The sequence below is a fragment of the Humulus lupulus genome, chromosome 9 (assembly GCF_963169125.1).
Source record: "Humulus lupulus chromosome 9, drHumLupu1.1, whole genome shotgun sequence".
Lineage (NCBI taxonomy): Eukaryota > Viridiplantae > Streptophyta > Magnoliopsida > Rosales > Cannabaceae > Humulus > Humulus lupulus.
In genome coordinates, this window is record NC_084801.1 from 154,562,857 (window position 1) to 154,586,966 (window position 24,110).

Below are 24,110 nucleotides of genomic sequence, written 5' to 3' on the forward strand. Positions count from 1 at the left end.
AGAAGACAACACAGATATGGGGTGATTCCCTGAAGATGGTTGAGGATCTTGACTAGTTTTTCAAGTATCCGTGGGGGAAGCTGTCCTTCAAGAAGGTTATTAGAGGAGTTCAAAAGGACATGCAAAAACAATTGAAACATTATGAGGAGAAGAAGGAAGAGGGTTCAAGCAAAAATCAGAAGGAGTCGAAGTATAGTTTCTATGGCCATGCCCCTACACTTCTGTACTGGGCTTTTGAGGCCATGCCAGCTATCAGGATTAAGTACAGTGAGAATAGTGGGAACCATATTCCCAGGATGCTTAGCTGGGCTACGAAGACCGATATCACTCTTTCGATAACTGAGTTGGTTCCTATGTTCGCCAAGCATCGAGTAAGTTCCACTTTATCTTGCTAAATGTCACAAATTAATTGATTAAAGATTTATTTGATTAAAGTTTTTTTGACACATGTTATTCGACCATGGAGTTAGGGGTATTTTCCATGCCGAAGCCACGTCCTAGTGAGGTAGTCTACTACAATAGCCTCCCAGAGTTGATTCCAGGTTCTTCCCTGAGTTCGAATCAACTGTAGTGGAGGCTGGGACTATAGCGGAGGAAGTAGTGCTTGTGAAAGAGGCAGAGAAGCTGGCAGAGGTTGGAAAGGAAGCTTCCATTTTTACAAGGATGTCCCGAGGGTTGAGGAGGGCACTTCACAGGCCTGTGCACCTTCCTCTAGTCAGGTTGCCCAGCCTGATTATGAGCAGTTGATGCAGAGGCTCAAGGGGGCTGAGGAGGGCCAGGTAACCTTACTTCAGAATCAGACTACAATCATGGCTCAGTTGGCACAGCTGATTTCAGTGGTCTCATATCGAGCCACCCACTTAAAATATGATATAGAGTCTGATATCTTGCCTGAGGACTACGAGCCCGGTGATCCACCCTCCACTCCACAGGCCTAGACATCTCTTGTTGCAAGTGACACTGACAGTCCCAGTGTATGAGTACTACAGCCTGAGGAAGTAGCTGGTCTAGAATTTGTCAGGAAGAAACACAGGCCCAAGCATTTTTATGATTTCAACAACCCAACAAAGATGATGAGAGTAGATAAACAGGGGCTAGTCCGCAGCAGGAGAAGAGCTTCCATAAGTGGATGATCGGGAAGATCGACAACAAGAGGTATCAGAACATCCATACTGGGATGCATGGTGTGGCATGGTTCTTGCAGTTGCGCACGGTTCAAACTTGGCTTTGGGATTCGGAATGTAAATTACATTTATGTTTTCAATTCAACAATAAAATTTGTTGATGTACTAACGAATTTTAGTGTTTTTACAGCATATTGATGCCACTCCGCACATGCTACGCCGCCGACGCCACTTTTATCATGCCGCATTTTGGCAGGATGATGCGATCATGAACACCACCTTCCCCCAAGTGTGCCTAGGTCGCAGGAATTATTTCAAAGAGATCGGCCTTAAGTATACATGGGATGACGTGTTGAGAATTGTGCCCTGAAAGCATATGTAGTAGACATTGTTTTAAGAAATAAATAAATAAATTGAATTTGTTGTGCATATATTTTAAGGGCTATATTATTATGTGATAATATTATGTAAATATCAGAAAAATTCCTAAGTTCATATATGTGATCTCAAACACGTATTGGTATGGGAGGATTGTGTTTGAGATAAATGAACTTGAATAGTTCGCAGTAAAATAATGTTAAGGAATCTTTAGATTCATCACTACAAGTACAGTCCACTAGTATTATGAATACATGTGATCTAGATCCGGATTACTAGTGTAGTAGGACACTTTAGTGGAGGTACTTTATATATTAGAGAATATATAGAACTGGACTAGATATGTTATTAATACTTAGTTAAATACCATTCTGAAGTATTAATTAAATATATCAACTGATCATCATATACAAATAGATCTTAATCCTGAAGTTACTATGAACTCCTGATTATGTTATATGAGTTTTTTTTATTCACTCATTAGGGTCTGTCAGAATGATCAGGCTAGAAACTTTGTTTTGGGAACTCATTAATGTAAATGGCTGGGGACATGGTATACAAATATGGAATCTATACCTTCACATAAGAGATTGAATAATGGTTCTCATAAGGGTTGAATTTTGGGACTGAAAGGTTATTGAGCTCAAATTCATAATTTAGTTATGAATTAACCTTCCCTAGTAAAGTCAATGGTACTTAAGGAAACAAGATATAATTAAAAGGGTAAAACAGTAATTTTATTCCCAGTTAATTATGAACCATTATTAGAAGGTTAATTTGTATGTAACGATTATATCAATGGACACTTTATTTTATAAAGTACTCAGTAAATGAAATGTCTATAATTACAAGAGTGCAGTCTCATATTTATAGTAAAGTAATCATGAGATTAATAAATTAAGATTATTTATTAAGAGTTTAATTAATAATCTCAAATTTATTGAAGCTTGAAATTATAGGTCCATAGATCTCCACAACGGCTCTATCAACACTATTCAAGGCAAGAGTTGATATAAAGAGAAAAATGGTTGAAAGACGTATTTAACAAGAAATTTGTTCTTCGGGCCAAATATGTAATTATGTGATAATAATGATTAATTAATTAATTACAAATTAGTTGTAATTAACAAAATTAATTAATTGGTAGAATTAATTAAATATCTTTATTTGAGAGGGAGATAATAATCTGATAAGTTCAAATTAGATTTGAATTTAAAAGATTGATATTTATTCAAATAATTAATTATATTTGATAATTAGTTAAAAAGATAATTAATTCAAATTTGAATTAATTATCAGGTTGTTGGATTTTTATGTGATAAGGTAGTTTGAATAAATAATTAAATAATTATGGAAAAATCAAATATCCCTATCACATTTTCAGGGATAAATTTTTCAATTTTATTTATTTAATTAATTAATTAATAAAAAATTCAAAAGTTAGTTTTTTTGGATATTTTCATTAATGAGATAATTAATTAATGAAAAAATAAATTGTAAATTGGTTACAGATTTATGTTTTAAATTTAAATATTTTCTGTTTAAGTTAGACTTATCAGAAAATAAGAGGACACTCTATTATTCGCTCTAAAAGAAAAGAACGATACTTTTCTATCTCTCCCTGAAAAAGATAAAGAACCAATCTCTGGCCTATTATCTTGATCTCATGTGTTGAGTACATCAAGTAGAATAAGAAATTAACTATCCTTTATTCTCTAAGTGCCCACACACTTCTTGAGGTGTAGAGAACGTTGTGGAAGATCTTGGTGTGAGTACCTGGGAGCAGGTTGGATACGAAATTCGTTCAAATTATGAAAAGATAGCATGGACACTTGATAGGCATCAAGAGGTATGTTTTCTGTTCTTTTCTTGCTTATTATTATTGTATGTATATTAATGAATTCACATATTTAAAGGTAGTTTAAATATGTTACAAAAAAAAATTTGTACACTGGGCCAACCCACCACCATTCCGCTGCGTATTAGGAAACTCGTTCCTAACAAATGGTACCAGAGAGGTCATTAATCTCGGCATACATTAATTACTGTGTGACAATATTGTGCATTCTTATGTTATTGTAATATATGTGAATGGATGGTTGTATGTATGTTTAAAGATTATTCTTAAGGGTCGTTATATATATGGTGTTTTGGGTTTATGAATTGTTCTTAAATTTCTAGATGAAAAATGTAAGCCATAATGGGGCATAGGAATTTTTTGTAATTTAATTTTTTGCATTAAATTATTGAAAAAATTCTATAAGGCCCGATCCCTGGGTTCCGTGCCCCGAAGCCCGAACCTAAGCCCAGCCGTGCCCCTACGCTGCTGCTAGCCCAGCGCACGCCTTGCGCTTGCTGCCTCGCGCCCATGCACCGCCCCACCTAGCAGTTGTCGTGCCCCATGCCAAGCTTTTGTGTGTCGCCGGCCCTATGGTTTTTAATCCTAGGGTTTGCACATTGTTATTCATTTAAATTGTGGGCTTAATTAATTTTAGCCCATAATTACAATTTTTTTTATTTTGAATTAATTGTTTAAGACTAAATTCAAAAATGAGCCTAATAACTTATTGGGCATTAAAGCTCAAGTTAATTATTCTTAAAATCTGTTTAAGATAATTAAAAGTTATTTTAATTCAAAATTAAATGGATAAATGGCTTAATGGATCAAGACTACTTGTGGAGGCCCAAAGTTGAAGATAGAGATCTCTTTAGGCTTTATTTAGTCTCTTACATTTTTGTGTATATTTTGCAAGTGTTGTAATTTTTCTAGAAATACCCAAGACACCTAGCCCGCATTTATTTATTTAATTAGTATTTATTTATTTAAATGTTTGAATGTTTATTAAATTGTTTAATACTTTATCATGCATTTTTTACATGCCATATATATTACCCACACAGTATTTAAAATTATGCATGCATCTCATATGAGTAGAAACATGCCTTAGAATTGTCCTTTGTGATTATATGTTGTATGTGATGAACCATATAATAATAAATCTAGTTTTAACTAGTTCAAGAGCGAAAATAGATTTTAAAAGCTGTTTGATTTCCAGTATTTAATAAAATTATTTTATTAAATAATAAATGATATTCCTAATAATTATAGCAAGTTAAAATTGAATTAATTAGGGCATAGTTCTATAATTTTAATTTTGCTTAATTTGATTAGTAATTGTTAGAATATCATTTGGTAAAAATAGATCATTTTATTTTTACAAACTAATTAAAAAGCATAGGATGTTTTGAGAAAACACATATCTTAAAATAGTGAGTGGGAGAGGGAGTAATGACAATAAGTCTCATTGTCTCCATTATTAGTTGACATCGAGGTAGCATGGAGAGGGCCTCGCGGCACCATTGCTTGTGTCCCCCTAAGGAAGGCTTCCGACTGTGTTATTCTCAAGGCTAACTTCTTTTTCAAGAATAGGATTTAATGATGTATTTCAAGTTTGACTGACCCTAAGGCACACTCTTGAGTTAAGTCATTGATCTAAAATAATGGGTTACACTCACAAGGTGCATTAGGCTTTCGAGCGGACCAGTGTATTTTTTACCAAACAAGCGGTTGTTTATAAGTCAAAAGAGAAATGTTGATTTGAGTTTTCACTTATAAATTTGAGAATTTGTCTCAAAATTAATTTGGAATTAGTCTGACCTACCTTAAGGCTGGTCCATTAATGTTCAAATTAATTAATCGTGGAATTAGTAATTATTTTTTATGTGTTATTTAATTGTTGCATTCATGCATCACGTTTACTAGTCCGAAAATTACTGATATTTATTATATGCATAAATTCATTTTTTCATTTATTTATTCCCAGCAAAGATGTCTATTGGTGATTTTCACATCGATGCTTTTCTCAAATCTTTGGTTTTTGAACCTGAAAACATGCAACACTGGTTTCGAGACATTTGGAGCATTTTTTCTTATAAGAAGTTGATGTCCACCATCTCTAACAAACCTCCAACATAACCACCTTTGGCTACTAGCTATGAAGCAGAAGAAAATTATACGAATTGGATGAAATCCAATCGGTTGGCACGTTATTGCATGCTTTCAACCGTGTCTTACGAAACGAAGGAAAAATATATACACTATGACTTAGCACATGAGATGTGGCAAGCAATGACAAATGAAGTCTTTGTTGAGTGTCATCATTTGTATCAAACGAAAAAGGTAAATGAGATTTACATATATTTTTCTAACTTTGAATTGTAGATTCAAATACTATGAATAGAAGATTCAAATTTTTGGATAGTAGATTCAAAAATATATGCCACTAATCTATTTTTCTTTATTTTTCCTTTTGCAGAATTAGAACCTTGAAAAGGAGGAAGAGACTGATGAGAATTTTGATAGCAAGTAAAGTTGGAGGAGTTGGAGAGTAGTTTTATTTAGAAATTTTATTGTTATTTGAACAATTAAAATTTTTATTTTGTTTTAGAAATTCTAGATTTCTTTGAACAAAGAAAACTACAATCTAGAAATTTAGTTTATTATTAGTAATTTTGATTATTAATGTTTGGAAACTTATTTCTATTTTTGCATGCATTTATTTCTTTTATTAATAAAATAGTTATTATTTAAAGAAATTATTTATTTACTTGTTATGCAAATTCTTTGAGATAAACAAATTTACATACTTGTAATGAATGACAAATTTTTACTTAATTATGAATTATTTAAAACAGCTAATCCTAGATCTATTAAACGACAAAAGACTCATTTTGATAGTGAAACATACTATGGCACTTGAGATTGGGTCATATTGGTCTAGATAGAATTAATAGGCTTGCAAAGGATGGTCATTTAAGAGAACTATCTATTGGATCTCTCATTGTTTGTGAATCCTGTCTAGAAGGCAAGATGACCAAGAGACCTTTCTCTGCTAAAGGTTCAAGAGCTATAGAACCACTTCAGTTGGTACATACTGATGTTTGCGATCCACTTAATGTACAAGCAAGAGAAGGTTATGAATACTTTTTCACTTTCGTTGAAGATTATTCAAGATATGGTTACCTATACTTAATGCAAAGAAAATCTGAAACTTTTGGAAAGCTTAAAGAATTTCAAACAGAGGCTGAAAAGCAATTAGGTAAATCACTGAAAGTTCTTCGATCTGATCGAGGAGGAGAGTACTTGGATTTTGAATTCGAGGACCATCTGTGTGAGCATGTTATTCAATTCCAACTCACAGCACCTAGAACGCCAAATAAAAATGATGTTTCAGAAAGATGGAACAGAACGTTACTAGATATGGTTAGATCAATGATGAGCTTCTCATCATTACCACTGTCATTCTGGGGCTATGCAATTCAATGTGCTCTATACATATTGAATGTTGTTCCATCTAAGTCTATCTAGAAGACACCCATGGAATTATGGAATGGTTGTAAACCTAGTTTACACCATTTTCGCATTTGGGGGTGTCCTGCACATATGCTTAAAGGAAAGACTGGGAAGTTGGAATCACGCTCTGAAGTGTGCATGTTTGTGGGATATTCCAAAGAGACTAGAGGTGGAATTTTCTATAGTCCAAAAGAAAATAAAACATTTTTATCGACAAATGCAACTTTTCTTGAACATGACTCTGTTAATAACCACAAACCTCGTAGTAAGGTTTTACTAGAGGAGATTGTATCGAATGAAGTTGCAAAGTCACCAGCAACAACCAATGGAAAATGGCAAGAGGAAACTGCTAGTTCTAGTCAGAATAGTAGAGAGCCTCGTCGTAGTGGAAGGGTTAGTAAGAAACCCATACGCTATGAGCACGAAATTCAAATGCTTGTGTCTAACACAAACAAAGACGATCCACTGACATTTAAAGATGCAATGAATGATTCTGACAAGGACAAATGGCAAGACGCCATGAACCAGGAAATGGAATCGATGTATCCCATTTCCGCCTGGGTTCTTGAAGATCTACTTGAGAATATCTGTAACACCCCAATTTGCTAATAAGGTTTAGGACCTTGATTAGCGTGCCTGGAGGGCAATAACTGAATTAACATGTTAATATATGAATTTGAATGATTATGTGATTAGAATGCATGTTTAGGTGGAATAAATATGCATGTGGGCCCCGTTTGTATGTTAGGGGTAAAATGGTAATTTTAGCCCGCTGAGGGCATAAATGTGATAATTGTATTATATGATTAGTACCACGTGTGAGTGGTGATATTATTGTGATGCACGTGCCGAGACGGTCCTAGGGAGCTAATTAGTTTAAAAGTCACAACGGAATTAAATACCCGGCTCGGGAGGAGCCTAGGGGTATTTTGGGGATTTTATAATGTGAGTTTGTGAGCTAATGGTTAATGGGGATTGAGTAACTTGAGTGACCATTGGTGACTATTAAGAGTATAGATTTTAGATGAGAAAATGGTAGATTTGTACGAAAGGTGAAATGGCAAAAGTGCCCTTGAGGTTTAGTTAGGAAAGGATTTTGATGGAGGGGTAAAATAGTCTTTTGGCAGATGTTTGGATAGCTTCAGCTGGGGGAAAAGGGGATTCACGTTAAAACACTTAGTCATATTATTGCTATTGCTGGAGATTGGAAGAAGAAACTAGAACGAAAGGAAAGGAAGAAGGGAGCTGAAATTTGAAAGACCTAGGAGGAGAATTTAGTGGTTTAAGGAAATTAAAGTTGATCATAACCAAGATTGTTCAGAGGTAAGAGTTTATCCCCTGTTTTGTTTGAGTTTCAAGTTTGATTTTTAGAGAGTAAGCTTGAAAATTGAAAGATAGTTATGGCTGGTCTTGCATGAGAATTCAGCTTGATAATAAAGAGGAATTGGTTTAAAGCTGAGATTGGAGGGAGTTCAAGCTGAGTTATTGATTGAGGTAAGAGTTTTAAACATCTTTGAGTTTTCGTATCTGATGTGGTTTAAGAATTTGGAAGCATGGTCTAAATTTTTGGTCTACTGGTTTAAGTTTCTGAAGTTTGAAACCAAAGTGTGAATTTTGGGTGTGATTGTGTGTTTGACCTTGTTGCTGGTGTTTATAGGTTATTAGATGGTTCATTTGAGGTTTCAAATTGGTTTTGGGGTTTAGGTATATGTTTGGGTTGAATTGGGAGTGTTTTGGCTCGGGGAAAATGCAGGGGAAAAACCCAGAATTCTGGGTTCACGAAGGGGCGCCGTGGCGCAAGGCTGCTTCAAGAGCTGGAGGATTTTCTGGGCCCCCCGGACCTCCTTGGTGGGCGCCGCGGCGCTGGGCTATTTCTGGGCAGGGAGATTTTGTACTTTTGGGCATTTTCCCCGGGGCCTCGGGGGATGTTTATGTTGCATTGTTTTGGGAAAATTGGAAGTCCCGAGAGTATGGGATTGGTCTCGGGAAGTGGTTTTGGATTGGTTAGTATTAAAGAGTGTTTTATATGTGTTGTGACTAGGTTTTCGGAGAGCCTCGGGATCGAGGACCGTGCTCGTGACTTTGGTGCATTGAGAGTCTCGAGACACAGGTAAGAAAACTGTAGTACCCGCAGAGCAGGGCATGGGCCCATAGTGTTGTTGCAGGGCATGGCCCTAGATTGATTTACATGTTAGGGTGTAGCCTTGATTGAATTATTATATGCTTGAATGTTGTTTGAGTTATGCTATATGTGATTATAGTAAAATAAATGGCAAGCAGCCGAGAACGGCAAAGGGCCGAGAACGACGACGGCCGAGAACGGCAGTAGGGCTGGGAATAACACTTAGCACATGGAGTGCTTATTGTTAGGGTGAGACCCCAATGGATACATGGGATATCCTTATGGTGAGAACCAAGACCCCAGGCTTTGGTAACGCTTCTGGGACAGCATGGCCATATTTGTTTAGTCTGATGGACTATCTGTTAATCTATGGTATATCTGATGTGTTGTTTATATAATATGCATATGTTATGTGCTGTATGAGTTTTCTTGCCGGGTTTCGGCTCACGGGAGCTCTGTGTTGTAGGTAAGGGCAAAGAAAAAGTCAACCAGCCATGAGTACGGAGAGCATGAAGCGGCGCGTACATGTTTGGCTTGCCCGACTGCTTTGGTTGTGGGCATTTTGAGAAATGGCTGTATTAAACTATGATTTTGATAGTTAGTTATCTGTAAACTTATTTTGAGTTGTAAATATTTTATAAACCTTATTTTGGGATCCCAAATTTTAGACAATTGAGATTTTCAATGAAATAGGGTATTTTTAAAGATTACAGCCTTAATTTTTTGTTTAATCACACTTTTGTTCTAAAAACCTCATCTAGCGAGTTATTTGCACATTTTAAACTCACTTAGTAATGGCTCTAAGGTAGTAGGGCATTACAATATCAAACCCATTGGTTGCAAGCAGATATTCAAGATGAAAAGAGGAGCGGATGAGAAAGTAGAGACTTTCAAAGTAAGGCTTGTAGCCAAAGGCTACACACAGAAAAAAGGGGTTGATTTTAAAGAAACTTTTTCTCCTGTAGCCATGCTAAAATCCAATCATGTAATCTTATCCATTGTTGCGTGCATAGATTATGAGATTTGGAAAATGGATGTCAAAACTACTTTTCTGAATGGCTACCTTGACGAAACCATTTATATGTCTCAACCAAAAGGGTTCGAAGTAAAAGGTCAAGAGAAAAAAGTTTGCAAGCTTCTTAGGTCCATCTATGCACTCAAACAGGCTTCTAGATCTTAGAATCTTAGATTTGATGACACAATTAAAAAGTTTGGTTTTGAACAAAACATTGACGAACCTTGTGTCTATAAACAAATCAAAGATGGTGTAGTAGTATTCCTTGTTCTTTACGCTGATGATATATTACTAATTGGCAATGATGTAACATCATTATCAAAGGTAAAGAACTAGTTAGCTGAACAATTCCAAATGAAAGATTTGGGAGAAGCAAAGTATGTTATGGGCATTAAAATTCTTAGAGATAGATAGAACAAAACTTTGGCACTGTCTCAAGCAACTTATATTGATAAGGTGCTAGAACGCTTTAATATGCAAAACTCAAAAAAAGGTGATATGCCAACCCATTCTGGAGTATTCCTTTCCAAGGAGCAGTGTCCCAAAACACCTCAAGAAGAGGAAGATATGAGACAGTATCCCTATGCCTCAGCGGTAGGCAGTCTAATGTATGCCATGTTGTGTACAAGACCCGACATTTGTTATGCAGTAAGGATAGTCAGCCGTTATCAATCCAATCCTGGATTGAGTCATTGGATTGAAGTGAAGAATATTCTCAAGTATCTTAGAAATACTAGAGATTATATGCGTGTATATTCAGGTGGAGACTTGAACCCCACTGGTTAAACTGATTCTGATTTTCAATCAGACAGAGATAGTCGGAAATCGATTTCTGGATCAGTGTTTACTCTTGGAGGAGGAGCAGTAGTGTGGCGAAGTATTAAACAAACCATCATTGTAGACTCCACTATGGAAGTTGAGTATATAGCAGCTAAGGAGGCTGTGTGGCTCAAAAAGTTCTATTCCGATCTGAAAGTAGTGCCAGATGTGGATAAGCCACTAGTCCTATACTGTGATAATAGTGGGGCAGTAGCTAACTCAAAGGAACCACTGAGTCACAAGAGGGGAAAGCACATTGAGAGGAAGTATCACTTGGTAAGAGAGATAGTTCATCAAGGAGATGTTGCAGTTATGAAGATAGCTTCAGAGCATAATCTTGCAGATCCTTTCACAAAGACATTATTCATAAAATCTTTTAAGGAGTATGTAAGAAACATGGGAATTAGAGAGATTCCTCATTTGCTTTAGGGCAAGTGGGAGATTGTTGGGAATTGTTCCCTGAAAGCATATGTAGTAGACATTGTTTTAAGAAATATATAAATAAATTGAATTTGTTATGCATATATTTTATGGACTATATTATTCTGTGATAATATTATGTAAATATCTGAAAAATTCATAAGTTCATATGTGTGATCTCAAACACATATTGGTATGGGAGGATGATGTTTGAGATAAATGAACTTTAATAGTTCGCAGTAAAATAAAGTTAAGGACTCTTTAGATTAATTACTGCAAGTACGGTTTACTAGTATTATAAATACATGTGATCTAGATCCGGATTACTAGTGTAGTAGGATACTTTAGTGGAGGTACTTTATATATTAGAGAATATATAGATCTGGACCAGATATGTTTATTAATACTTAGTTAAATATTGTTTCGAAGTATTAATTAAATATATCAACTGATGATCATATACAAATAGATCTTAATCCTGAAGTTACTATGAACTCATGTTTATGTTATATGAGTTTTTTGATTCACTCGTTAGGATCTGTCAGAATGATCAGGCTAGAAGCTTTTGCTTTGGGAACTCATTAATGTAAATGGCTGGGGACATAGTATACAGATTGAATAATGGTTCTCTTAAGGGTTGACTTTTGGGACTAAAATGTTATTGAGCTCAAATTCATAATTTAGTTATGAATTAACCTTCACTAGTAAAGTCAATGGTACTTAAGAAGACAAGATATAATTAAAAGGGTAAAACGGTAATTTTATTCCCGGTTAATTATGAACCATTATTAGATGATTAATTTGTATGTAATGATTATATCAATGGGCGCTTTATTTTATAAAGTACTCAGTAAATGAAATGTTTATAATTACAAGAGTGCAGTCTCATATTTATAGTGGAGTAATCATGAGATTAATAAATTAAGATTATTTAATTAATAATCTCAAATTTATTGGAGCTTGGAATTATAGATCTATAGGTCTCCACAGCGGCTCTATCAATGCTATTCAAGGCAAGAGTTGATATAAAGAAAAAAATTGTTGAAAGACATATTTAACAAGAAATTTGTTCTTCGGGCCAGATATGCAATTATGTGATAATAGTGATTAATTAATTAATTACAAATTAGTTGTAATTAACAAAATTAATTAATATTTAATTATTATGTAATTTTCAAAATTATATTAAATAATTAAAAATATTTTCAAAATTATATTATATAATTAATTAATTATAATTTTTTTTTTATCAAAAGGAAAAACTTTCATTAATCAAACAAACTGAAACTACAAAAGGGAGAGAACAACCAACCCTCAACACATTACAAGTATTTCACAAACTCAATCATTTGTCTTTCTCTAGTAGATAAATTCCTAGAAGAAATATTAAGAACTCTGGCTTTAACAGAGTACCTAATCAAGTGCTCTACTTTACAAACAGTAAAACAACTATCTCCAAAACAACAAGAATTTCGATTTAACCAAATGAAATAGATGGAAGCAGCAAGAGTTGCAGCCACAATGTGATGCAGCCAACCAGATTTCCAACTGGCCAGCGAAGCAATCCAGTCCTCATAATTCTCAGGCCAAGTAACCCCTCCAAGCCAGTTGGAAACAAGTTCCAAAACCTTCTTGGAGAAAATACAATCAAAAAATAAATGGCCATGACTTTCATCAACAAGACCACACACCGGGCATAACACAGAAGTAATAGGAATATGACGAAATACCAGCAAATCTCTAGTATGAAGATGATGATCAACAGATTGCCAAAATATAAATCTGTGCTTAGGAACAGAGAGCTTGCACCAAATAGTTCTCTCATACTCTATACACTCACAAGAAAGGAACTGAATGTACAAGGTACCCAAATGAAGTTTACCCTTTACCACAGTTGCCTCCAAAGTAGAGCAAGAAACAGTATTACAGAAGGAAATAAGTTTCCGCCAATACCAACTGGTGTCATGCTTTAACACATGATCCCAGAGGCTATCCCCTTTCAGATAAATGCAATTCACCCACTTAACCCAAAGCTAATCTTAATTAGAAGTAATAGCCCAAATATATTTGGCAAGCAAAATCTTGTTCCAAGAAGGCCCCTCTCGAAACCCCAAACTACCAAAAGACTTAGGACGAAAAACTTGCTCCCCAGAGGTGAAATGAAAGTTGTTGCGGGATCCTGTCTCTCCCCAAAGGAACTGCCTACAAATCCTATCAATGTCCCTAACAACACTCTGAGGAACAAGAATACACTCATCCAATAATTGTGAATTCCAAGCAAAGCTGAATGAATAAGTTGGACCATACCAACATAAGAAAGATGGTGACTAGACCAAACATTGAGACACAGCTGAATCTTCTTAAAAATGATATCACAATCAGTGGCCTTCCATTTGGTAGGCCAAAGAGGAACCCCAAGATATTTCAGCGGGAAAACCCCCTCAATAAGCTTCGAACAGACCATAATTATGGCCTTAATCTCAGCTGGAACACCTCCAAAGTAAATATGAGATTTAGAGTAATTAATCTGAAGACCTCAAGATATGCTAAACTCAAAAAAATGCCTCTTGAAGAACTTGCACAGAGGAGGAGGTACCTTTTCAAAAATAGAATAAGGTCGTCAACAAAGCATAGACTAATTAGATTCAAAGACTTACACATTGGATGAAATCTGGACCGATTATCCTTGGAAGCCTTAATCAATAGACAGGTGAGATACTCCATCACAATAACAAAGAGTAAAGGAGAAATGGGGTCTCCTTGCCTAAGCAATTTTCCTCCCTTAAAGTGTCCTTGAATCCTACCATTTAGAACCAAAGAATAAGACGAACCCCTCAAGCAACCCATAATCCATTTTATGAACCGACTAGGAAAGCAAAACACATTGAGTAAATTCTCCAAGAAATTCCAGTCAATAGTATCATACGCCTTGCTCAAGTCTAGCTTCATTGCGCACCGAGGAGAGATATTTTTCCTATTGTACCCCTTAATCAAATCTTGAAAGATAAGGACATTGTAAGCCATGGATCGATGCTTTATAAAAGCGCCTTGATTAAGATTGATCAGATAAGGGAGAACTACAGCCAGTCGACTACAAAGCATTTTAGAAATGCATTTGTATATGGTATTGCAACAAGCGATCAGTCTGAAATAAAAAGAAGTAGTTGGGTGATCCACTTTTGGAATGAGAGAGATGATAGTATCATTGAGCAAGGGAGGAATTCTGCCTGATTCAAAGAAATCCAAAACAGTCATAGAAACTTCCTTGCCTATATCCTTCCATAGAGCTTTGAAAAAATCCGCCCCATAACCATCCGGGCCAGGACTTTTGACTGAGTGAATACCAAACAATGTTGAACGAACGTCTTGGATGGTAAACGACTTTATTAAAGTAATATGATCGTCAAAGCTCAGAACCAGACCGTGATCAATACAACTGGGATCAATATGACCAGAAGACCTGCTAGCACAGCCCAAATGATTCTTAAAATGCTGAAAAAAAGTAATTAATAACCTTCTCATAATCATCCACAAAGTGACCATCAGCATCAATATAAGAAACAATGCGATTAGTAACCTATCTCTGTTTCAAGCTAGCATGAAAAAATGAGGAATTTTCATCACCAAAATGGAGCCAAGTGATCTTACTTTTTTGGCGAATAAAACTAGCATAAATCTTCTCATGCCTACTGTAATCCAACTGAGCTTCTCTTTCTTTAGACAGTAAGGAGGTATTTAAAGGATCTGAGTAAAGAGCAGCTTGGGCCTGCTGAAATTTGGTTTTACTTTCCTCATAGTTATAAACAACATCTCCCATAGACTTCCAATTAAATTTCTTCAAAACATGTTTAAGTCTTGTGAGTTTCCCAACAAGTTTAACTAACCCTTGGCCCTCTAAAGGGATAGTAAGAACAGTCTCCCTGAACTTAGCATGAGAAGCCCACATATTAGAAAACTGAAAAGGCTTCACTCCCGACCTTCTAAAGTCCACCTGTTTGATAAGAAGAAAATAGTGATCTGAAACCACATCCCATTGAGCATAAGCAGCAATCAAATACGAGCTCCCCCATCTTGTTTATTAGACCAAGTGTAAGCTGGCCCCAAGGTCTTCATTTCAACAGCCTCCCCTAAAGCTAGCCACTGACGAGCATCCTCCATTTCCTTCACAGAAATAGGTCTTCCACCAAGTCTATCATCTACATTAAAAACATCATTGAAGTCTCCCAAAATAATCCAAGGCTTAACAGGCCTTCAAACACTAGATAAATCAAACCATAATAATTTCCTAGTCTCCAAATGATTAGAACCATAGACAATAGAGAGACAATAATCAAGGTTCCTGCCAAGCAAACAAACTCTACTGTGTAAAAGTTGATCACTCTCCTTAAGGATATCAATCATCACCAAATGAGCTTTCCATATTAGCAAAATTCGACTCTCCAAAACAGAACTGCTATAGAACTTCCAACTAGTAAAATTTGAATTCATTACATCCTTTATTCTATCCCCTTTGATTTTTGTTTCAAGCAATGCCCCAATACCAATTTTATTCATCATGCAGACATCCAATACTGCCCACTGCTTATTCTTTTTATTAATCCCCCTAACGTTCCAACTCAGCATGTTGCAGCAATCCATTCAAGTCAGTTGGTAAATTCAGTTCAGTCGTGTGATTCTGTTTTCCTTACAAAAAGCTGAAGGAGTTCCTCTACAACTCAGGATATGGCAGATCAGTGGATTTTATCATCCCAGGTTTCCTTGGAGTGACCCATTTGGATCCAATTGGAACATTTGAATCAGTAGCAAGATGTGAGACTTCTTGTGGTTCCTGTTGAGTGTGGGTATTGATATCCGGGCCAGCATTAGCAATGCCACTTGCTGTAGTTTCATCTGTACTGGTCTGGTTCAGTGTCTCTGTCGTCCTCCTAACAACATCAGGGGTATGCTTACAAGAGGTAGCAGTGTGACCCAGCTTCTTACAACCATTACATTTGGTAGGTAACCACTCATAATCAATAGGTTGTTCCATAACCTGACCTCTCTCATTTAGATAGTTAATATGCATAGGGAGGTGTTCAGCAATTTCCATATCAACTAGGACTCTAGCAAACTTGATCATAGATCTAGCTTTTGTGACCTTATCAATCATAATAGGAGTACCAATTGTACTAACAAGAGCACTCAGACAGTTCACACCCCAGTATTGCAAACCAAGACTAGGTAATCGAATCCAAACAGGCACAGATTTTACTGACCTTAAAGACTCAACATCAGAAGTCCATGGCCGAAGCATTATAGGTTTCTTGTCAAAATGAATCACTCCTGATTCAAGCACCATATCTCTAGTAGCCTCATCTCGAAATTTAACCATTGTGAAACCAAAATTCATTCGGGCCACATGGTCAATTCCAAGTTTACCCCAAATTCTCCTGATGAACCCTTCAAAAACAGCTAGGGGAGGGTTAGCACCAATTACCACACAAATCAGAGCTGATTTCCATAAAGAAGGCTTCGCTTCGACCTCATCCATATCCAATTGAGCCACCAATTTTCCATCTCGCTGAATCGAGTCCTGATAATGTAGCTTCATACAACCAAAAGATGGGAGAGTTTCCTTAAACCGAGCCCAATTTTCTTTTGCCGAGTCTTGGAAAGACTGCGCTTCAACTTCACCAGCTCAAGACATCAGGTTAGAAATCTCAGCATTTTCAACAGGAACCTTCGCACCAGGGCCAGGAAGCACTGGTTCAGACCTCTTCTCTTCAGACGCAACAACCACCGTCTCAATGGCCTCTTCCTTAGCAATCTGATCATTGGATGAAGGGAGCTTCGAAACATTCACTTTGGCCAGCTTCTGCACATACTTTCTTCTTCTTGCCATGGAGAGAGAGAGAAGGCTGTGAACACGCCTAATTAATTTAAATTGGTTTTAATTAATTAGTAGAATTAATTAAATATTTTTATTTGAGTGGGAGATAATAATCTGATAAGTTCAAATTAGATTTGAATTTAAAAGGTTGATATTTATTCAAACAATTAAGTATATTTGTAATTAGTTAAAAAAGACAATTAATTCAAATTTGAATTAATTATCAGGTTGTTGGATTTTTATCTGATAAGGTTGTTTGAATAAATAATTAAATAATTATGAAAAAATCAAATATCTTTAAAATATAGGGTGATACACGACACACACAGTCCATGGACTGTGTGTGGCGTGTACTACACATTTTTCAAAGATAGATTTTTCAATTTTATTTAATTAATTAATTAATTAATGAAAAATTCAAAAGTTAGTTTTTTGGATATTTTCATTAATGAGATAATTAATTAATTAAAAGATAAATTGTAAATTGGTTACATATATATTTTTTAAATTTAAATATTGTCTATTTAAGTTAGACTTATCAGAAAATAAGAGTACACTCTATTATTTGCTCTAAAAGAATAGAATGATACTTTTCTATCTCTCCCTGAAAAAGGATAAAGAACCAATCCCAGGCCTATTCTCTTGATCTCATGTGTTGAGTACAACAAGTAGAATTAGAAATTAACTATCCTTTATTCTCTAAGTGCCCACACACTTCTTGAGGTGTAGAGAACGTTGTGGAAGATCTTGGTGTGAGTACCTGGGAGCAACTTGGATAGGAAGTTCGTTCAAATTACGAAAAGATAGTAAGGAAACTTGATAGGCATCAAGAGGTATGTTTTCTGTTCTTTTCTTGCTAATGTTTAATGTATGTATATTAATGGATCCGCATATTTAAAGGTAGTTTAAATATGTTACAAAAATTTTGTTGTACACTGGGCCAACCCACTACCATTCAGCTGCGTATTAGGAAACTCGTTCCTAACACGACGATGTGCTGAAAATGCGGAAGAGCGATGATAATCAATTCCTCTGCAACTCCATGCATTCTTATAGCTCATTTCGACCCCAAAATGGTGCTTCATGTCTTCCCTTATGTTGTTTTCCATGGACCGAGTACCATCGGTAGCGAATTTCCTCTTGATTAGGTGGCCAACAACCCACGGTGATGCCCTTATCTCAAATTTCTTGTGAGCAAGTGTGCACTTCATTGTATACAGTAATCTCAACCATTTCAGATCGCATTTTTTTCTTACCCCTCAATCTCCAACCACAATCAGGATCCTTTCAGGTAATGTACCACACATCAGTCCCAAATTTCTTCACCATAAACTCAAAATTATTCATCGCAAATATGGATGCTTTGGTTTTCAATTCAACCTTCTTCTAAAAGAACTTGCCAAGGTGCAATTCTCTTGAAGCTTTTCCGGTTGAGGAATGATGTTGATGTGAGGCCTCTATATCCTATTTGGTTAACATGGGAGCACTCCATGTTCTACGATCTTCACCTAAGTCCAATGGAGAACTCCATCTAAAACTATCATTGGTTCTATTTCGACCTGGACGACTACTGCTGGTCCCAAGTGTTTGCCGATCTTCTATTATGTGCTCCTCAACTACCATAACATTTGAACTCTGTGTTGGAAAATCTGCCCTCATATTTGGCCCACAAACATCTGTTGTATCAGCAACAGGATTGGCGTTGACATAAGAATCGTAGCCATAGGGATCGTACTCTGCTGTGTCATGAAAATATGGCGGATCTCTAACAGGGATATCATCATGGACTATAATGTCTAGATTTGTCTTGGGAACAAATGTCCCAACCTCACTTTGAGTTCCTTTGAAACCATGACATGGGGGAGAAATGTTCTCTTCAAATTGAACTTCTTTATTAATGTTGGGAGAGGCCAATGCATTTCTTATACCTCCCTTCTTAACCAATGTCACACATAGAGGAATTAGCTTCTCTACAGATTTCGATGCTAACCCAATGAATGCATGCACATGCCTATAATTTTTTATAACGGTAAGTTTGACATATTGTGAGAGGCATGTGTACAGGACCTCAAACTTCAAGTCATGCACACATTTATCCACTTCAAGCTCATCGTACAGAATGTCAAGCAATTGCTCATACGTCACACCCTTCTCCAAAGGCAGAACTTGATTTTCAGCATCCCTGAAAATCTAATCCCTATTTTCTAGTTCCAAAACACGATTAAATGCAAAAAAAATGGAAACAGTCGAATCTGTATAAAACAAAAACAAAAACAAAAACAAAAACAAAAAAAAAGGGTCAAAAATTTAAAATATAACATAAAACAGCAAAAAATAGATTTCTATCGAGATATGTCGAGGCCTATCGAGGTCAACTTGTTGTGGTCTATCGAGTACATGTTGGGATTTTATGCCCTAATTAAAACTCAATTTCTTTGTAATCTCATTTATTATCAAAAAAAGAATAGAAATCATTTTTTGACTTGGTCAATCACTTTGCTCACTTGTTTTATTTTTATGATTATTTGTTTGATATAAACTTCTATTAAATCCCGAGCATATAGCTAATCGTATTTATAATGACGTAATCACAATAGAATATAAATATGATTATATGTTCAAAATAATTTAGTCCTAAGATTAGTCAGTGCACAGGATTTACACTAACTTGCCAATCTACGGTATGATCTACTTACACATTGTAGTGTTATGTTCTTTCCAGAACATTAACAAAGTAGATAAGATCGGATGTATTTGTTATATCAAACATGACTAATATTGACAGTTTATAGGATAAGTAAATATACCGTTATTATCTATTCTAGCATATCATATAGTTGACCATAGGTCAATTCAATCTCAATTCTGAGTGGTTAGTATTCTAGCTGATTGTATTATTTGAGTTCTTTGACTTGTTCGTTACCAGCTTACCCTACAGACTAGCCCATACTTACATCTTGGGAACTTGGTAGTATAATTGAGTGGAAGTGTTAATCATAGATATGAACATCTATAGCTTCTGATGAAGAAGTGAAACGATGGTTTCCTTTTAGTTTGGTTCAAGGTATTAAATGATAGAGATCTCATTTCAGTAATTAATATTAGTTTACTGAAATATCATTTACAAGGAACTAAGTGTTTTAAGGATAAAATACAATGAGAGGTAAAACGGTATTTTAGTCTCATCTCATTGTAGACCATCTATAGAGGATTGAGTGACAATTATGGTTGTAACAATGGATAATTAATAGCGTGTCTATATTTGTTATAGAGCGTTCTATGAATTCAAGAGTGCAATTCCGAGTCTTTAGTGGAGTCATGGGGAATTAATAAGTTAGTAAATTTATATGTTAGATTTATGATAACTTATTGGAGCTTGATTTCATAGGCCCATGGTCCCCACTGTACCTTGGATAAAATTATCTAGATAGTCTCAATTAATTGATTTAATTATCAATTAGAATTATCAAAGTTGACAAGGTCAATTTTGGATAATTTCACAGAGTTAAACAAGTTAGAGAAGAAAAGAGAAATCAGGGAAGATTTATTAATTAAGATAAATTTGTATCTAAATTAATAAATAAGTTTAAATCAATGTTCAAATTATAAATAATTAATTTGATAAAGGATTTAAATAACTATTTAATTAATTAAATCAATAGAAAATAATACAGGCCTTGATTTTAAGACCAACAGGCTTATAATCAAATGGGAAATTTCACCAGCCTACAGCCCATGATAATTTCGACCTAGGGCTGATTATTGGCTATTATTTTATTGATTTTTTTAATTAAATAAATGACCTAATTGAGTCTATAAAAGGAATGTTAAGAGAGAGTCGAAAACACAAGTTTGATAAGTTTTGATTTTTTAAACACAAGTTTTTGATAGGTTTTAGATTCTCTCTAAACATAAGTCATTTTTCTAAGCCTTATTTCTCTCTGTATCTATCTCATGTGTTGAGAATTGCCCACCTAGTCTAGGTGATTCTAAGGATACTTTGGAAGGTTGTGAAGAAAATTGAAGAACGGTTCAGTTCTTGGTAATACTCTGCGACCGAAAGGATACAATGGTTAGAGAAACTGTAGGAAGGACTATTATTCCACTGCGTATAATGTAAGTATTCTTATCGTTATTTCTCTTTGAATTCAATTTTAGAAACATGTTCTAGGTTATCTCATATTAATTTGATTAATATTAGATCTACATGAAAATAAATAAGGATCCTGTATAAGTTTTCCCAACAACTGGCCTCAGATCCTTTGGTAATCTTTATTTTCATGCATGAACATGTTAAAAATTGAATTATTTGATGTATTTGAATAATTGGATGGTTTTTCATGTTTTTATGAAGCATATTGATTTTATGTGATTATTAGCATTTTTTAGGTTATTTTATTGGTTTGAAAAATTGCACACAAAAAAATCGGAAATTTTTTGGCCTGGCTGCCCACATGAGCACACATCGCGCACGCACGCGCGCACACTAGGCAGCCAACCTAGCCACCCACGCGCACACCTCGGCAGCCAGAAGGCCTCACGCACACGCACCCCTGCCATCAGCGCACGGTGAACGATATTCATCCGATTTTTTTTTTAATTTTTTTTTAACAAAATAAAATTGTGAAAATTAATTTTTTCTAATCAAAGCCAAAAATATAAGATTTCTTTTTGTATTTACATTTTTTTAAATAAGTTATTTTTGTTGGTTGAGATTTAAATAATTAGATATTTTCTACAAAGATTCAAATTCAAATTTAAAAATAGACTAACAACTTAATTTTAAATATTTTAATATATTAAAATATTAGAATTAAGATATCAAATATTTAAGATATTTTCTTTTAAATACTTGATATTTTTATTAAATCTTTATTTGAAAATATAAATATCTGTTTATTCTATAGTTTTTAATATTTAAATTATTTGAAATTTGAAATTTGTTAGTTAGATATTTTCATGGATATTTGAATTTGTTTAACTGTTTAAAGATATTTTAGGGTTGTTATAACTATTAATATTTTATTTTTTCAAATAGTTAAAATATTAGCTTATTGTTGTAACAACACAAGATATTTTTTGAAAAATAATTAAGATATTGATTTTAAAATTTTAAAATTTTGAAAAATATCATTTTTTTCAACCAATTAATAAAATATTTTTTTTAATAAATGAGATTTAAATTAACTTTGGTTAATTATTGATAAATCCTACTTACATTAAATTGATATTTTTTTCATCAAATTAACCTAAACCAAGTTGATTGTTGATAAATGAAATTTAAATTAACTATTGTTAATTGTTGATAAATTTCATTTAAATTGACTTATTTTTTGTAAAATTTAATTAATTCGAATAAATTCTAGATAATTAATTATGATATTTTTGCAAATGAAATAAATTGTGGTATTTTTGCATAAATTCATAGAATTGCTCATATAGTAACATGATTGGCTCATCCAATTACAACATGTCTGCTTGCACTATATGTGGTATTTTTGCAATTGGGCTTAGATGCATATAGTGGCACATATATTTGTTAGATATATGAGCATAAGATCAAAGCGTTAATTGCTCTTGTCCATAAATGTTGGGAACTCCTTATGATGAAATTGTGATCAAGAGTTGGAAGGAGTCACCTGCTCAGAGGCTATGCTGAGAGTGAGACCTCCAAGCCCAGTAATTGAGATTTATCACAATTTTTTATTTTTATTTTTTTGTTAAACCTGATACTCACATTTACCCTTTTCTTTTGGGTTTGCTTTGAACAGATGAGGATCTGGTTTGTACAGTTTTGAAGGAAAAGTTGAAAAAAAAATTCTTACTTATTAGTTATATATAAATCCATTAATTTACTTGCTATATAAATATGATTTATGGTTGTATGCTGAATAGTAAATTCTAGTGATATAAAGCTTCAAAACCAACCAGATTTATAGAATTATATATATATTTTTGACAAAGGTAAATTAAAATTTAATATCATACAATATTTGTTAAAAAAATATTAAATTTAAGGACAAATACCCCTAGCTCTCCAATTTTGTTGAGAATTGTTGACGCCGTTTTTCGTCAACTTAAACTGTAGAGCACGTAAACAGTAAAGAATTATGGCCAGAAAAAACACAATAAAAAAATGAGAGTTTTTTACGTGGTTCAGCAGTTAACTCTGCCTAGTCCACGAGTCTTTGTTATTAGAACTTAGGAAATTTCTAGAAATTCTTCAAGAATGAATTCTCCAGAGTTTCTCTCAAGATCACAAAATTTCGGTCCTTTACAAAGGTACACGACTTCTCTATTTATAGAGGAAGTCTCAGAATACTATCCCACACGTTCAGGGAAGTTATCCTGTATATTAATAGATTTAATGGCTTTAAAGTCTGTAACTCCTATATACAAGGAAATGTCCCCTGAAGACCAGGGGGCGTATAACTGACTGATAAATATCCCTTTATTGTAGGGAAGTTACAACAATAAATGTAGACTGCGTCTCTTCAAGTGACTCACTAAGTTGTTCAAAATCAGCAATCAGCATCATCAGCATCATGCCGGTCTAGGTCTCTGAGTAACTTTCGAGTTATATTATTTTCTCCAAGACCACATTGTTTCGAGCTCACACTCGTGTCCGGCTTAGACCTCTTGATCCGAGGTCACCCGAAAATGGACGCCTTCCGATGCCTGTCTTTCGAGCTTACAAGGACTTCGAGGTCACCCATCTTCGAGGTTGCCACTGACTATGAATATTCAGCGCCTAGATTGTGAGCACGTATTCTAGATATTGTGAGCTCACACCTGACGAATCCAGCTTTCGAGATCACAATTGTCAAGGCTCAAAATCTGGGTGTAACATTTTGCCCCCTCAAAAGTATTTGTTCGAATCCTATGAGAAGGAAACTTTTGAACTAATTTCCTCGGGAACTGCACCGTCACACATACTCGCGTATGTGTATTGCTCATTCAAGGTACTCGAGTACCTTGGAAATATGCCCACGATCGTTCGCCTGCCACCT

General features: G+C 34.8%; 1 protein-coding gene across 1 annotated transcript; it reads right to left on the reverse strand.

Moving 5' to 3' along the window:
• Positions 1-14,808: 14,808 nt before the first annotated feature.
• LOC133800201 (uncharacterized) lies at positions 14,809-15,869 on the reverse strand. Its single transcript, XM_062238153.1, has 3 exons — positions 15,539-15,869; positions 15,290-15,427; positions 14,809-15,248 (listed from the first exon to the last, which is right to left on the reverse strand). The coding sequence occupies exons 1-3, from the start codon at positions 15,867-15,869 to the stop codon at positions 14,809-14,811; spliced, it is 909 nt and encodes a 302-aa protein (XP_062094137.1).
• Between the last annotated feature and the right edge of the window lie 8,241 nt (positions 15,870-24,110).

What these genes read in the sequence shown, in the direction of transcription:
- LOC133800201 (XM_062238153.1), bottom strand. Translation starts at nt 15,869, where the DNA reads ATGGATTGCTGCAACATGCTGAGTTGGAACGTTAGGGGGATTAATAAA. An exon ending in TTGTCTCTCTATTGTCTATG is followed by an intron (nt 15,428 to 15,538) that starts GTTCTAATCATT and finishes TTTTTAATGTAG; the next exon opens with ATGATAGACTTGGTGGAAGA. An exon ending in TAAACAAGATGGGGGAGCTC is followed by an intron (nt 15,249 to 15,289) that starts GTATTTGATTGC and finishes ATGTGGTTTCAG; the next exon opens with ATCACTATTTTCTTCTTATC.